Source organism: Pogoniulus pusillus, chromosome 1 (assembly GCF_015220805.1).
Source record: "Pogoniulus pusillus isolate bPogPus1 chromosome 1, bPogPus1.pri, whole genome shotgun sequence".
Taxonomy (NCBI): domain Eukaryota; kingdom Metazoa; phylum Chordata; class Aves; order Piciformes; family Lybiidae; genus Pogoniulus; species Pogoniulus pusillus.
Genome location: NC_087264.1, coordinates 22,534,021 through 22,549,905, shown reverse-complemented (window position 1 = coordinate 22,549,905; position 15,885 = coordinate 22,534,021). Strand labels below are relative to the sequence as shown.

At 47.8% G+C, this 15,885-nt stretch overlaps 1 protein-coding gene across 3 annotated transcripts in view; it reads left to right on the top strand.

Moving 5' to 3' along the window:
- TMEM229B (transmembrane protein 229B) overlaps positions 1–13,726 on the top strand; it is a 41,818-nt gene extending 28,092 nt beyond the window's left edge. For all 3 annotated transcript variants that reach the window (XM_064143908.1, XM_064143915.1, XM_064143924.1), the window contains one exon: positions 12,878–13,726. In XM_064143908.1, the coding sequence (XP_063999978.1) occupies positions 12,905–13,408 (504 nt within the window). In that variant the 5' untranslated portion in view covers positions 12,878–12,904 and the 3' untranslated portion in view covers positions 13,409–13,726. The remainder of the gene's footprint in view (positions 1–12,877) is intronic.
- The last annotated feature ends 2,159 nt before the right edge of the window (positions 13,727–15,885 follow it).

Sequence of the window (15,885 nt, the reverse complement as noted above, 5' to 3'; positions counted from 1 at the left end):
GGCCAGGGCTGGGTGCTAGGTTGGGCTGGATGAGCTTGGAGGTCTCTTCCAACCTGGTTGATTCTATGATTCTGTGATCTGACCAGGCTGGATTGATGGCCCAAGGTCAGCGATATGAGGTTCAACAGGACCAACTGCTGGTCCTGCACCTGGGTTGCAACAACCTCATGCTTCTACAGGCTTGGAGAAGAATGGCTGGAAAGTTGCCTAGCAGAAAAGGACCTAGGGGTGCTGTTTGACAGCTGGCTAAACATGAGCCAGCTGTGTGCTCAGGAGGCCAAGAAGAACTGATTGTAGCCTGTATAAGGAATAGTGTGGCCAGTAAGGACTAGGGAAGTGATTGTCCTCCTATACTCAGCATTGGTGAGTCCACACCTCAAATACAGTGCTCAGTTTTCTGCCCCTTATTGCAGGAAGGACATTGAGCTGCTGGAGCAAGTCCAGAGAAGGGCAATAAAGCTGGTGAAGGATCTATTATTGAGAACAAGTCTTATGAGGAGTGGCTGAGGGAATGGATTGTTTAGTCTGGAAAACAGGAGGCTGAGAGGAGACCTCATTGCTATCTGAAAGTAAGCTGGAGTGAGGTGGGTGTTGGTATCTTCTCTCAGTACCAAGTGATGAGGAATGAGGAGGAAATGGCCTTAAATTGTGCCAGAGGAGGTTTAGATTGGATATTAGGGAAAAATTCCTTACCGAAAGAGTGGTCAGGCTGCCCAGGGTGGTGGTGCAGTCAGTGTCACTGGAAGTGTTCAGGAAATGTGTAGGCATGGCTGTTCAGGACCAAACTGATTCTATGATTTTCTCTTTGAAGCCTGACAAGCAGAATAAATAGGATTCTACTTTCCAGATCTGTTCTCTGCAGCATCAGGGAGGTGGCATGATAGGATGTGGTCTTTTGAAGCTGTCTTTCTATGTCTTTTTGTACAGAGTTATGGTACCTTTGCCTGGCCACTCCTTCTGGTAGTAATATTAAGGGAATGAATGTTTTGCTGTGAAGTACACTGACACTGCTGAAGCTGCAAGGAATTCAGTTGTTTCTCCTGGACTGCAGCAAAGCCTTTGACACTGTCTGCCACAACAGGTTCCTGGCACAGCTGGCAGCTCGTGGCTTGGACAGATTCACTCTGATATGGGTCAAGAACTGGCTGGAAGGCCGGGCCCAGAGAGTGGTGGTGAATGATGCCACATCCAGTTGGCAGCTGGCACTGGTGGTGTGCCCCAGGGATCAGTGCTGAGCCCAGTCCTGTTCAATATCTTTATTGATGATCTGGACAAGGGGGTTGAGTCCAGCATCAGTAAGTTTGCAGATGACACCAAGCTAGGAGCAGCTGTGGAGCTGTTGGAAGGTAGGAGAGCCCTGCAGAGGGACCTGGACAGGCTGGCTGGGTGGGCAGAGGCCAATGGGATGAGATTTAACAAGGCCAAGTGCAGGGTTCTGCACTTTGGCCACAACAACCCCAAGCAGCACTACAGGCTGGGGCCAGAGTGGCTGAGAGCAGCCAGGCAGAGAGGGACCTGGGGATGCTGGTAGGTAGTAGCTGAAGATGAGCCAGCAGTGTGCCCAGGTGGCCAAGAGAGCCAATGGCATCCTGGCCTGGATCAGGAGCAGTGTGTCCAGTAAGATGAGGGAGGTTCTTCTTCCCCTGTACTTAACACTGCTGAGGCCACACCTTGAGTGCTGTGTCCAGTTCTGGGCTTCTCAGTTCAAGAGAGATGTTGAGGTGCTGGAAGGTGTCCAGAGAAGGGCAGCAAGGCTGGAGAGGGGCCTGGAGCAGAGCCCTGTGAGGAGAGGCTGAGGGAGCTGGGGGTGTGCAGCCTGCAGAAGAGGAGGCTCAGGGCAGACCTCACTGCTGTCTGCACCTACCTGAAGGGAGGCTGTAGCCAGGTGGGGTTGGGCTCTGCTGCCAGGCAACCAGCAACAGAACAAGGGGACAAAGTCTCAAGTTGTGTTGGGGCAGGTCTAGGCTGGATGTTAGGAGGAAGTTCCTGCCAGAGAGAGTGATTGGCATTGGAATGGGCTGCCCAGGGAGGTGGTGGAGTCACTGTCCCTGGAGGTATCACAGTATCATCAGGGTTGGAAGAGACCTCACAGATCATCAAGTCCAACCCTTTACCACAGAGCTCAAGGCTAGACCATGGCACCAAGTGCCACGTCCAATCCTGCCTTGAACAGCTCCAGGAACGGCGACTCCACCACCTCCCCGGGCAGCCCATTCCAGTGTCCAATGACTCTCTCAGTGAAGAACTTTCTCCTCACCTCGAGCCTAAATTTCCCCTGACGTAGCTTGAGGCTGTGTCCTCTTGTTCTGGTGCTGGCCACCTGAGAGAAGAGAGCAACCTCCTCCTGGCCACAACCACCCCTCAGGTAGTTGTTGAAGCAAAGCCTGGATGAGGCATTTAGTGCCACGGTCTGGTTGACTGGCTAGGGCTGGGTGCTAGGTTGGCCTGGATGATCTTGGACGTCTCTTCCAACCTGGTTGATTCTATGATTAAAGGCAGGATGTTCAATTTCATCTATGCTATTACCACTCAGGACAAACAGGCTCTTTGGATCCTTCAGCCAGTGACATGTGCTGCTAGCCCGGGGCTAAGACTGTAAGAGACAGTACACAAAAGCCTGTTTCTGCCACTGAGCATTCTGCTGGGGTGCCAGTCAGATGACAGCCATGCCCCACTGCAGTGCCAAGTGAGCAGAGAGACGCTTTACAGTAGCTGCCTTCCCATTTATGTCCAGGCAAGACAGGTCAGTGCAGCCTGGCTGTGTTCAGTCATTTTCTCTTTCTGCATGCAGCTGCTTAGCTTCAGACAGCAAGGACTGCTGAACAAGAGGGGCACACTGAACTCCTGCCTTGCAGAGCAGAGTAGGATTCACTTTTAGTAAGACTAAAATTGTGTCTTGCATCAAGAGAAGCTGTTACTAATGTAGCCTAAGTGGAATCCTCTGGGAAGAGACTGGTAGAGAGGCAGTCTTGACTTACCTTGGCACCTCTGTGCTATGGGTTTTTGTCAGCTGTATGACAGCTGCCAAGAGGCATAATGTTACCTTCTTCCAGTGCTCTTAAGATTATTTTTCATCCCAGAGCAGTGTTTTGGTCCTTATCCCACTATCTTCCTCTTCTCACCCATTCTTCTGTATCCCAACACCTAGACCAAATTGCACACTTCCAGATACTTAAGAACCAGTCAATTTAAAAACCAAGGTAGAAAATTGCTCTGCCTTCTACTGCAGCAGCTCTGTGTGTGGACTGAAGTTCAAGTCTCCTTTTATTACTTTGTTGACCTTTTGCAACTGTGCTATCTTTCTGCAGCTGAGAGTGGAAAATGTTTCTGTGCAGGCTGCCAGCTGCCAGGAGTGAAGAGGTGAATAGTATTTTTACCTCCTTGCTGAGTTTAGGATTAGAGTTAGTCCTTAAGGATTTTCTTTTCTAAGGTGGAAGCTTAATTCCTTTTTCAAGTGTTTAGGAAGTAGGTGGTATTAACATGAGGCATTTAAATTCCATGGGTCCTGAAGCAGATGTGTGTCAGCTGCTGTTCACAAAAGAATTTTTCAGAAGGCTGACTGTAGACTGGATCTGGGAAAAGAGATGGATGTGAGTAGGGTCTCAGTGTGTACCACAGCCATAATGTGCTAGATCTGCAAAGCAGGCTGAAGCTGTGTCATGATCTGGGTTACCCTGTACTATGAAAGGTGAATTTCTGTACTCCAGGAATTCAGAAGCATCTGAAGCATCCCTATGCACATACTTAAGACTTTTCTGTCTTAAGGAACCTGAAGTCTTAACCTTTGGTTGACTAATAAATGCAGGCAAGTTTTGACAATGTTATCCTGTATGGCTGATTTTACCAGGGAGACTGTTCACAGAATTGTGAGAGTTGGAAGGGGCCTCAAGGATCATCTAGGGACACCTTCCATTAGGTCAGCTTGCCCAGAGCCACACCCAGCCTGGCCTTAAAAGCATCCAGGGATGGAGTTTCCACCACCTCCCTGGGCAACCTGTTCCAGTGTCTCACCAGCCTTATGGTGAAGAATTTCCTAATATCTAATCTAAATCTCCCCTCCTCTACCTTGGATCCATTCCCCTCAGTCCTATCACTACCCAACACCCTAGAAAGTGTCTTCCTAGATTTTTTCTAGGTCCCCTTCAGATATTGGAAGGCCACAATGAGGTCTCCCTGGGGCCTCATCTTCTCCAGACTGAACAGCCCCAACTCTCTCAGCCTGTTCTCACAGGAGAGGTGCTGCAGCCCTCTGAGCATCCTTGTGGCCCCTCTCTAGACACCTTCAGGCACATCCATGTCTTTCTTGTAATAGGAGTTCCAGAACTGGACACAGTACTCCAGGTGGGGGTCTCACCAGAGTGGTGTAGAGGGGGAGAATCACTTCCCTTGACCTGCTGGCCACACTTCTCTTGATGCAGCCCAGGGTACAGTTGGCTTTCTAGGCTGCAAGTGTATACTGGCAACTCATATTGAGCTTCTCACCTACCAGGAACCCCCTGGTCCTTTTATTTAGGGCTGCTCTGAAGCCAGTCACTGCCAGCCTATATTGGTGTCTGGGATTGTCCCAACCCCTGCATTTGGTCTTGTTGAACCTCATGAGATTGGCTTGGGTCCACCTCTCCATCCTGTCAAGGTCCCTCTGGATGGCATCAATACAGCATCGCCATTTGGGCATGAGGCAGTCAATAAAGGGAAATGTAGAGGAATCATAGAATCAACCAGGTTGGAAGAGACCTCCAAGCTCATCCAGTCCAAACTATCACCCAGCCCTATCCAATCAACCAGATCATGGCACTAAGTGCTTCTACTTTCAGAGGGGCTGTGTGAGGCTGGAAGTGAGCATGCCCCACAGAGCTGTGATAAATGTTGCAGCCTGCAGGTAGGAATGTTGGATCAGGTCATAGCCTTTCAGCATCAAAATGAACACAGATCAGAAAAATCAAGTATAATGGAAAAAAAAATCTATCCCCTTCAAGTAGAGGGGAAGAGAATACCAATAAGCAGCTAATAAGGAGAGCATAAAACCACACAGGTGTCACATTATATCTGCAGGTAGAACTAAAAAACCTGTAGGCATAGCAAGTCATTTTGCCTTCTTCAAAGCAGATACCTGTGCTCCAATCCGGAGTGTGAAAACAGTCCAGTTCTGGTGAGAGGCAGTAAGAAGCTCACAAAACCTGGAAAAAAGCCAAGGTGACATAAGCTGTAGTCAGAGGAGATGTGGGGCAGCCTTATGACCCAGCTCCCTGGCTCATGAGCGAGAGTGCTTGAAGCTGTAGCTGGGGCCATATGGGCTCTTCAGTTGGAAGGTTTGAAAGAAAGGAGTCCAGCTTCCAGGAGCTTGAGTCAGGCAGTCAGCCATCACAGAACTATAAATGCCCAGACCTAGGCCTGAAGTTATGGTCTGTAAGCTTGGGGCTGCTTTTGCGAAATGGGTGCTATGAACTCAGTTCTCTTCTTGCTGCAGAGAATGAATCACAGAATCAGAATCATAGAATTAACCAGGTTAGAAAAGACCTCTAGGATCACTGAGCCCAACCTATCACCTAACCCTTCTCTTCAATTAAATCATGGCACTACGTGCCTCATCCAGCCTCCTTTTAACATCTCCAGGGATAGGGACTGCACCACCTCCCTGGGCAGCCCATTCCAATGCCAATCACTGTTGCTGCGAAGAATTTCTTCCTAATGTCCAGTCTGAACCTGCCCTGGCACAGCTTGAAGCTGTGTCCTCTGATTCTGTCACTGGTTGCCTGGCAGAAGAGACCAACCCCACCCGGCCACAACTTCCTTTCAGGTAGTTGTAGACAGCAATGAGGTCTGCCCTGAGCACCTGGATTCACTCTCTAGGTCAAGATAATCTAGCAATGATCACCCAAAACCAGAGGCCATCTGCTACAGCTTCTCAGGGCACATTGTGTCACCCAAGACTTACTATCTCCTTGGGCATCACTGTCTCTATAGCGATGAATTTCTCCTCCACAGTCATAGCGGGAATCTCTACCTGCTCCTGCAGTGGGATCCTGGCTTCAAAGGCTCTGCTACATGCTGGGACCACTCCAGGGACATTTAGGCCCTTGCTGGACACTTGCTTGCTTGAGAGCTGTAGTATCAGCAAATGCTGGGGACTCAGGGAACCTTTTCCAAACAGGGGAGTGCAGCAAGTAAAGTGCAGGAATCTTCTGGCAACAGGTTGAGAGAAGGGTGTGACTTGACCTGAAAAAGATGCTGAGGAGATTCAGATAAAGTATTTCTAGATGCCAAGTTTGAACTCAAGTTCTCTTTCACAGATTTGTCTTGCAAATGTCCTGCTTGCTTTACTCTTGAGGGGTCTTAATTTCTGTTAGGAACATAGGAAACATCCCTCTAGGTCACTCTAGGTAAAGAGCTGCTGCCTGAACTTGTTCTTAGGTTAGAGTGGTCACTATGAGCTAAGGTGGTTTTGGGTAACTTGATGTGCTGTGTTAGACAAGGCAGAGGAGGACTCAGCTTTCTGCACTTCTGTTATTGATGGAATCACATTCATCTTTCAGCACTTCTGTTATTGATGGAATCACATTCAGCTTTCTGCACTTCTGTTATTGATGGAATCACACTCAGCTTTCTGCACTTCTGTTATTCATGGAATCACATTAGTCAGAAAATTATTCTTTAGTCTAACAATAGCTTCACATTTTTGTCTTTGTTCTTCAAACAATCCCCTCAGACCCCCCTTCCTCTTTACTCCCTCCCAAGTAAATCTTCCTTTTCTCCTTCCCATTGTGAAACTGTGCCTTCTGGGCAGCCCACACACTGGCATTACTGGTAAGAGCTATACTTTCCCATCCCTTTGGCTTAGTCTGGTAATTGGATTATTTTAATCCCCTTTTGTCGTCATTCTTTTTCACTGTAACCAATTCTCTTTGAAACAGGTTTGAAAGATAGACAGAGATCAGAGGCTGCCAGTAGGTACTGAGTAAACCAGGCAAGGGAACAAGGAGTGGCAAGGAAATGATGTTGCTTTTAAGGGAAACCAGCCAGAGACAAAAATGAGAGGAAAATGCAGATTGAAAATAGGCTGTGCTTTCTTAAACACAACTTGTGGCAGTGTAGGTAGAAGGGAAACATCACGCAACCTGATGGAGGTAAAGCCTAGAGAGAGATGCACTAAACCTGGGTGATTTAATACATCCAGAAATGACCAAACTCCCAGGCTTTGAGTGCTAACAGTGAGAGCATCAGGTCTGTGTTTGGAGACACCTGTCTGTGGCATGCTTTTATCTTTATTGCAGGGTTTGATTAATCGATCTGCTGGATCTATTCCACACTTCAGGGCAGTCAAAATTCTATTTTCTGAGCCACAGTTAATTGAGGCACTCAGTTACCTGAAGGATGAATATCTCCTCAGACTTACGACTTCAGCACATAAGTACTGCTAAGACTTTACTGCATAAATCTTTAAACACTGATGAACTAATGTCTTGGGACCAGATCCAGCACCACTGTTCTGTAAATCTCTACTCATAATGGTTTGGGTGTGATTTGTATCAGCACTGGTCAGAATGCATCTTGAGTGCTGTGTCCAGTTCTGGGCTCCTCAGTTCAAGAGAGATGTTGAGGTGCTGGAAGGTGTCCAGAGAAGGGCAGCAAGGCTGGGGAGGGGCCTGGAGCACAGCCCTGTGAGGAGAGGCTGAGGGAGCTGGGGGTGTGTAGCTTGCAGAAGAGGAGGCTCAGGAGGGACCTCATTGCTATCCACAGCTACCTGAAGGGAGGCTGTAGCCAGGTGGGGTTGGTCTCTTCTGCCAGGCAAGCAGCAACAGAAGAAGGGGACACAGCCTCAAGTTGTGCCAGGGGAGGTTCTAGGCTGGATGGTAGGAGGAAATTGTTGTCAGAGAGAGTGATTGGCATTGGAATGGGCTGCCCAGGGAGGTGGTGGAGTTGCTGTACCTGGAGGTGTTGAAGCCAAGCCTGGCTGGGGCACTTAGTGCTATGGTCTGGTTGATTGGCTAGGGCTGGGTGCTAGGTTGGACTGGATGAGCTTGGAGGTCTCTTCCAACCTGGTTGATTCTGTATTAAAAAGTCAAAGGCAATTTGCAGCATGTCCACTGAATGCTGTCCATGGGTGGAAAGGCCTGCTTATTTGGTGTTTACTCACAGGGAAAATGCAAAATCAGTGAGGGCAAATTGCATTTCAAAAGATGCTGTGCAGAAATGCATGTCAGCTTGCTTTGGCACATCCTTAGACATGACTTTACTCTTTGGTGAAGCAGAAAAGCAGATACCCTTCTGATTGTCCCAGTCTTGAAGAGGAACTCCATATAACCACAGTGGTATGCCAGTGAAAGTAATCAAAGATCACATTTGGTGTTCTGTGCTCCACAACCTCCCTGGGCAACCTGTGCCAGTGTCTCACCACCCTCACTGCAAACAACTTCTTCCTAACATCCAGTTTCAATCTCCCCTCTGCCAGTTCAAACCCATTTCTCCTCATCCTGTCATTACAAGACCTTGTCAATAGTCCCTCCCCAGCCCTCCTGTAGCCCCCTTCAGATACTGGAAGGCCATTCCGACATCTCCTGGAAGCCTTCTCTTCTCCAGGCTGCAGAGCCCCAACTCTCATAGCCTGTCCTCATAGCAGAGCTTCTGCAGCCCTCTGAGCATCTTGGTGGCCTCCTCTGGCATGGGTCCAACACTTCCACGTCCTTTTTGTATTCTTAAGGAAGAACACAGTATAGCCACAGTGGTGTGTCAAGGGAAGTAATTAAAGCAGTTATGAAGACCAAGCTGCTTTTATATAAGTGCTGCGTGTGCCAGAAGGGTCTGAGGAGGAAGAACGTCAGAAGCTGCAGAGCTGGTCAGAGGGTGGCAGGTGCCCTTCACTGCACAGCCCTGCTGTTGGGAGGAGCTGAAGTACACTGCTACGTATGTGCCTCCTCTGTCTGCAGTTGCACTTGTCACTTAGGGTAATAGATGTGTCTGAAGCATTTGTCAGTCACATGAACAGTGTTAGTAAATACTTCAAACATGAATTTGTAAAAAAAACCAATGGCCTCATTTTTTTTAACTGTTGGAAACAAACAGACACTGAGAATAGGGAACTCGATGCTGCAGTTAAGTTCAGCTGCAGTGAATCAAGTTGCTGACGGAATTTATAGCCTGGGGCTACTCCAAAGCAGGGGAATTGTTAGGGGAGGGTTTTTTGATTGTGTTTTTGCTTTTCTTAGCACTTTGGAGTTAATTCAGAGTATCTCGGTTAGATCTCATTATAACTCATCCAGAGGCTGTGTGCTAGTTTGAAGCCAGCTAGAATGTTTCGGTGAGAAGGACTAGATAGATTACAGGCTGTGAAAGGGAAACAGAATGATGTCTACTTCACTCGTAGGCTCGCTGAGAGATACAAGAAGAAGAATCAAAACATAGATAAGGCACTTCTCCTGCTGGGGAGCTCCAAGCTGCATCTCTCTCTCTAACCTCACCCTCTGTTTCTCTGACTAATCCACTTTGCTTCCTAACTCCCCTGGCCGAACCTCCATTCCTCCTTGGGACTGGAGTAAGGTTGAGAGGGGTAGGGGAAAGGTGAAGGATGGTTGGGAGCCCCTCCTGGGGACTCAGGTTTCTGGGAGGGGAGTTGTGTTTCTGTTTTACCTTTTACCTTGTCTATTTCTGTCTATAACTGTATATACTGTAACTATCTGCTTGTATATTGTGCTGAGCTTTAAATAATAACCTTCATTCAATCTCCAGAGCCAGCTGAGTCTAGTCTGGGTGATTTCCAAAGTGGGGATGGGGGGCAGGGAACACCCAAACCATCACAGGCTGTGAGCCCAAAGAATTCTGCCTGAGTGGAAAGAACAGAGACATCAGATGAGAGGTTCCTTGAGACCCAGTTTGGCTTGGTAGCAGGCAAACAGGCAGGAAGCCACTGCAGAGGAGAGCTTTGGAAAAAAGTCAACTGGGCAGTGCTCAAGAGTTTAATCAGGCATGAGTATGTCATGCACTGATGACTCCCCTGCAGTGCATGTGTGTGACAAATCTGCCATTATTTCTTGGTCTCCTGTCAACCCATTTTCCAATCACTTGCCTCTTGCCTGCCTGGGCTGTGTCACCTGCAGAACTGAATGTGAGCGTGGAAGTGCTCCCCTTGCGCAGCGCAGTTTCGCGTGGGCAGCCTGGGATTTATCTTCTTTCTCCTTGTTTGACCTGGTGCACCAGGCTCATTTGTGTCCTATCTCAACCTCAGGGACGATTAATATCCACTTCAGAGTTGATATTATGAAGCATAAAAGCATAAGCTTTGTGTTGTTACAGTGTTATTTTCTTGCAGATCTAAGTCAGAGTGCTGCCCTGACCCTCTGACCAGATCTCTGCAGAGAAGCACAGTCCTGCCTTTCATACACTTCCTCCTGCTAGGCCTGTGCTTGTTTGCTGTACCCATTATCTGCACAGGCATCACTGTTGGAGAGAGAACCAAGTGTTCTTCTGAGGCCCATGTGTGGTTTCCTTAGGCTTACCTTTTTTATTTCTATCAGCAAGCTGGAAAAGAAAATCCTGCTGGAAAAAGAGGAGGAAGTTCTGTGCTGGCTTAGCCCAGGCTTCCTAACAACATTAGAATAGAATGGAAAAGGAATGGAACAGGAATAGAAGAGGAATCAAAGAGGAATAAGAATAGAAGAGGAATGGAATAGTATAGAATGAGCCAGGTTGGAAGAGACCTCCAAGCTCATCCAGCCCAACCTATCACGCATCCCTATCCAATTAACTAGACCATGGCACTAAGTGCCCCATCCAGTCTTTTCTTCAACACCTCCCTGGGCAGCCCATTCCAATGGCATTGTACTAGAAGAATTTGTGCTTTAGTGCTTGAAATATGGTGCTTGCTGATGGTGGAGTGTGTGATGGTTTGGGTGTTACCTACCCCCCTCCCCAACTTGTGAAAATCACCCAGACTAGACTCAGCTGAGCTGGAAATTGAATGAAGCTTTATATTTACAGCTTAGCACAAGATACAAGCAGGTATTTACAATCTATACAGCTAGAGACAGAAATAGGCAAGGTAAAAAGTAATAGAGAAACACAACAGCCCTGCCAGAAACCAGAGTCCCCAGGAGGGGCTCCCAACCACCCTTCCACTTCCCTTCCGCCCCTCTACCTTACCCCAGACTTTGCCTTACGTTCAAGGTGAGTTTGGAGGGTCGGCCGGGGCAGGGTCAGGAAGCAGAAGGATTACTTAGACAGATAGCAGATTAGAGAGAGAAGTGCAGCCCAAAGCCAGAGAGCAAACTGTGTTATCTATGTTTGTGTTCTTGTATTTTTGCATCCTAGCAAGCCTATGTGTGCAGCAGGCATCACCACTGGTTCCTTTTCACAGCGTAGCATCTATTTCTTCTCACCAAAGTATGCCAGCTAGGCTCAAACTAGCACAGAGGGCATTTTCATAGCTTTGAATTTAGATGCTCCCACCTTCCACAAAACAAGGCCAGCCTCAGCATAAGCATGGCCCTTCACGTGTAGGTCTCCACTACTTGTTTTGCTCTCTGCTGAGACAGTTGTGTAGGTGGCAGCTGTGTTTTTGGTTTTCAGGAAGCCACTGCCCATCCCACTGTAACTCCCTCGGTGATGAATGTCATTTGTTTTCCTCAGGAGACTGAGCATCTTTTTGGTCTGTATTGCTGTTACTCCATTAAAAGTTTTGCATCACCAAGCTCAGTGATATACTTGAGGCTTTCCATAAATCTGCATCTCTTACTGAATCCAGTCCTGGCCTTTTGTTTGGACGCCTCTCCCACTAATGTCCTGCCACTGCTTTTCAGGCTGATCCTTTTATCATGAACTGCTGCCCAATAAAACGACACTTTCCTCCTTCATTGCCCTCTTGAGACCTTCTTATGCTGTATTATCTACCAAGCACCAGCCAGTTTGGTGTGGCTGGGAAATCAGATGCTTGGGAACAGCTGCAGTTTTGCTTTTAGAAATGCTCAAGTGACTTATAAGCATTACACTGTACAGTCCCCAGCTTGCACAGTGATGCACCATAGTGTGTTGTGTTCTCCCTTGGTATTCTCCATCCCTCCTGTATCTCATTGTGTTCTTTTTCTACTTTGGATGAGATATTTTGGAGGAGGAGCTGACAGGCTGAGAAAGTTTGGGTTGCTCAGCCTGGAGAAGAGAAGGCTCTTGGGGAGACCTTAATAGCAGCCTTCCAGTATCTGATGGGGGCCTACAGGAAAGCTGGGCAAGGATTGTTTACAAGGGCATGTGGCACTGGGACAAGAGGCAATGGTTTTAAACTAAAGCAGAGTAGATTTAGATTGGACCTTAGGAAGAAGTTCTTTACCATGAGGGTGATGGAACACTGGAACAAGTTGCCCAGGGAGGTGGTGGAGGCCCCATCCCTGGAGACATTCAAGGTCAGACTTGGTGGGATTCTGAGCAACCTGATCTAGTTAAAGGTGTTCCTGCTACTGCAGGGGGGTTGGACTAGATGACCTTTAAAGGTCCCTTCCAGCCCAATGCCTGCTGTGATTCTATTTGCTTAGTGCCTAGCACAGTGGAACCAGTTTGTTTGTGTGATCTGGTATGGATGATCCTGCTCTGGCAGGAGGGTTGGACTGGATGGTCTTTCAAGGTCTCCTACAGCCCCTGACATTCTGTGATTCTGTTATTCTGTGCTACCACAGTTCAGGTTGGGTGAGGCCTTGAGCGACCTGTTCTAGTGGGAGATGTCCCTGCCTAGGGCCAGGAGTTGGAACTGGATGATCCTTGAGATCCCTTCTGACCTAAACCGTTCTATGATTCTGTGACCATCTTGAGGATGAACACGTGTTGACACCCTTGCTGACTTCTCTCTCCTTTTCTCTTTCTTTCTCCCTCTGTCTCTCTCTCTTTCTCTCAATTTCAGAGTGCCTGCTCAGGAGTGTGCAGAAGAATGGCTGCGGCAGAACCTCTGACCGCTTTCTCCCGATGGTACCTCTATGCCATTCATGGCTATTTCTGTGAGGTGATGTTCACAGCCGCTTGGGAGTTTGTGGTCAACTTCAACTGGAAGTTCCCAGGTGTTACCAGTGTGTGGGCGCTCTTCATCTATGGCACCTCCATCCTTATTGTGGAGAAGATGTATCTGTATCTCAAAGACAAGTGTAACATTTTAGTGCGCTGCTTCATTTACACACTTTGGACATACCTCTGGGAGTTCACCACCGGCCTCATCCTACGCCAGTTCAATGCCTGCCCGTGGGACTACTCCCAGTTTGATTTTGACTTCATGGGCCTGATCACCCTGGAGTATGCCATCCCATGGTTCTGTGCTTCTTTCATCATGGAGCAGCTGGTGATCAGGAACACCCTGCGCTTGCGATTCGATGAGACTGCTGAGCCGGGGGCCCCCACCGTCCCCGTGGCCTTGGCCAATGGTCATGTGAAGACTGATTGAGCAGTGACTGGGAACCGCTTAGCGACCTGAGAGAGAGCCCAGACCTCTGCCGCGGACTGTCAGCTCTGGCTTTGAGGTACTGCACCTTGCTGTATGATAAGATTCATAAATCCCATTTTTCTAATGGGGATGTGCATGGGATATACCAGAAAAAAAAAAACATTGGAACCAATAGATTTTTCTATGGATTTACTCTTTGGGCTCCAAGGACCCAAAGATTTGTTAGTTAGGTCACTTCTGATTTTAACTTATTACAGATAAAAGCAGTCCTTTTGCTTATACTTTTACGTGGAGAAAGAAGAAGAAGAAGAAGAAGAAGAAGAAGAAGAAGAAGAAATAACTTTGTGGGAAATGCATCCAAAATGAAACAAACCTAATTAGCAGATGGGCATGGACACTCCAAGCTACCTTAGTGATTGGCTTACTCCATTAGGCAATATTCAGGTGCTTGCTTGCAACCAATACCTCCCGTGGGACCTGAAATGCTGCAAGAACAAGGAAAATCCATCTGCTGTTGAGAAGAGTTGAAGACTGTCAGTCTGCTGGGGAGGTAGATGGTGTTCCCCTTGCAAGGTCCCATTCGCCTCTCACCAGGTTCTTTGTTGCACCATGAAATAGTTTGGTGCTGGACATCTTGCTGAATTTATACAGATCTTGTACTTTTTGGAATCTGAGTTCTGTTACTAGATGTTTTTGTTGGGTTTGGTTTGTTGTTTGGGGTTTTTTTTTTGTGATAAAGGTATTCTTTGCTGAGTGAATTTTCCTATAACCTGTGCAATCTGAATCTTGGCAAAAGGCACAAGAAATAGTGCAAGTCTTCCCCATCTCCTCTAAGCCCCAAAGCAGACCTTGCCTGAAGACCTGCAGCAGATTCCAGCTCCCATCTCAGCTGGGCAAGCCTCGTAGAGACTGTACAGGCCATGAGAATTTTCTGCCTTCCTTCCCAGGGATTTCTCTGTTTCTGGTGATGTCGATGATTTAGTCTGGCTGCAGCCCATTGTATTTGAAGCTCAAAACCTTCACATGGCTAATGGTATCCAGGGTTTGGTTCTCTGGCAGTGATTCTCACCCTTCCTTCAGCAGGTGGCAGGTCTTGGCTCAGTTCTGCCCAGTGTTCCCAGTGTGTCTAGAGAATTTGCTTTTTCTTCCCAGATTCTTCTTTAGATAACCACAACCATACTGGCATGACAGTAATTAGAGGCAGCAAGAGATATACCATGCTGCCTGATACATTGTTAACAAAGCCCAAACAAACCCAAAAGCAAAAAGCCCCTCTCTGAACAGCACTTCTTCATGCTCTGCCTCACCGAGGCTTCGAGTCAGGGTGTAAGAGCAGCAGTATAGAGGTGGTGCGAGAGGGAGTGCTGTGGATCCACTGTAGGACTACCTGCACCAGGGGCAGTTTGAAATGTAACTTGCTGGAGACATTTGAGGAGTATAGAGAAAGTCACAGTGCAGAGAAAGTGCTGGATAGTGGCAGCCACAGGTTCGTAATTCACTCTGGCAAGTCTTGGCTTTGAAGGTAGCAACAAACATGGAGCTTTCAGTTGTCAGATTTATCTCACTCCTAACTGGTTTATGGAGAAGTTTTGGGGTACTTGCCCTGTAGGGCCAGATAAATTCTAGATGTTCTTCCACCTTAATCAACAGAGCTGCACCAAGGATCAGTTTGGCCTGAAATGAGAACGTGTGATAGGATTCTGCTCTCGTACTGGAAATGGCTGGGCTATTTCTGTGTGAATCCTGTATCTCGTGGTAGGGAGTGCTCAGCTGTGAACCTCCTCCTTGCCCTGGGGCATCCATTCCTGAAGTGAAAAGCACTCCTGGACCTGTGAGAGGAACTGTGTGTTGATTCTGGTCTTAGGAAGGCAGCGTTAATCCTTTTTGCATTACACTGAGTGCAGTTATTTTACTCTTCCCCCTCAACATGGCATCCCTTGCTGGCAATGGACACATGAAGACACTGGCAGCAAGGAGTTAATTAAATCTGCCCTGGGGTATGCACCAAGAATACTTAGGTGGCTATTTAGAGCTCCCTTTTTATAGTTCATTCAATTAAAAGAGAACAAACACTGAACAGAGGTTTTTTTTTCATGCTGTGATGCCAATACTGTGAAATCAGAGCAACCGTGGACAGGTCGCCAGCCTTCAGGGCCTTGGACATGCAGACACAGGCAAAACAGGCACCTGACACTACACATGGTGGGGGGTATATGGAGTACAGTAGATAAGCTTTACTGGACCAGAACACGAATTGCAAGTTGCAAGTGCAGATGAGAGTTGGGATCTCCCCAGTTTGGCACTGGGGAGCAGTGCCTAAAGCTGGGTTGTCATCTCACAGCATATCTTTAAGTGTGGTGCTGTGCTGCCTCCTGCACCGCTCCTACATCATCTGAAACCCTCAGCTGCACAGAAACATCCTTAGCATCCCAATTTTCTCTTTAGCTGCTGCAAAACTCTTTTAAAAGGGTGAGAGA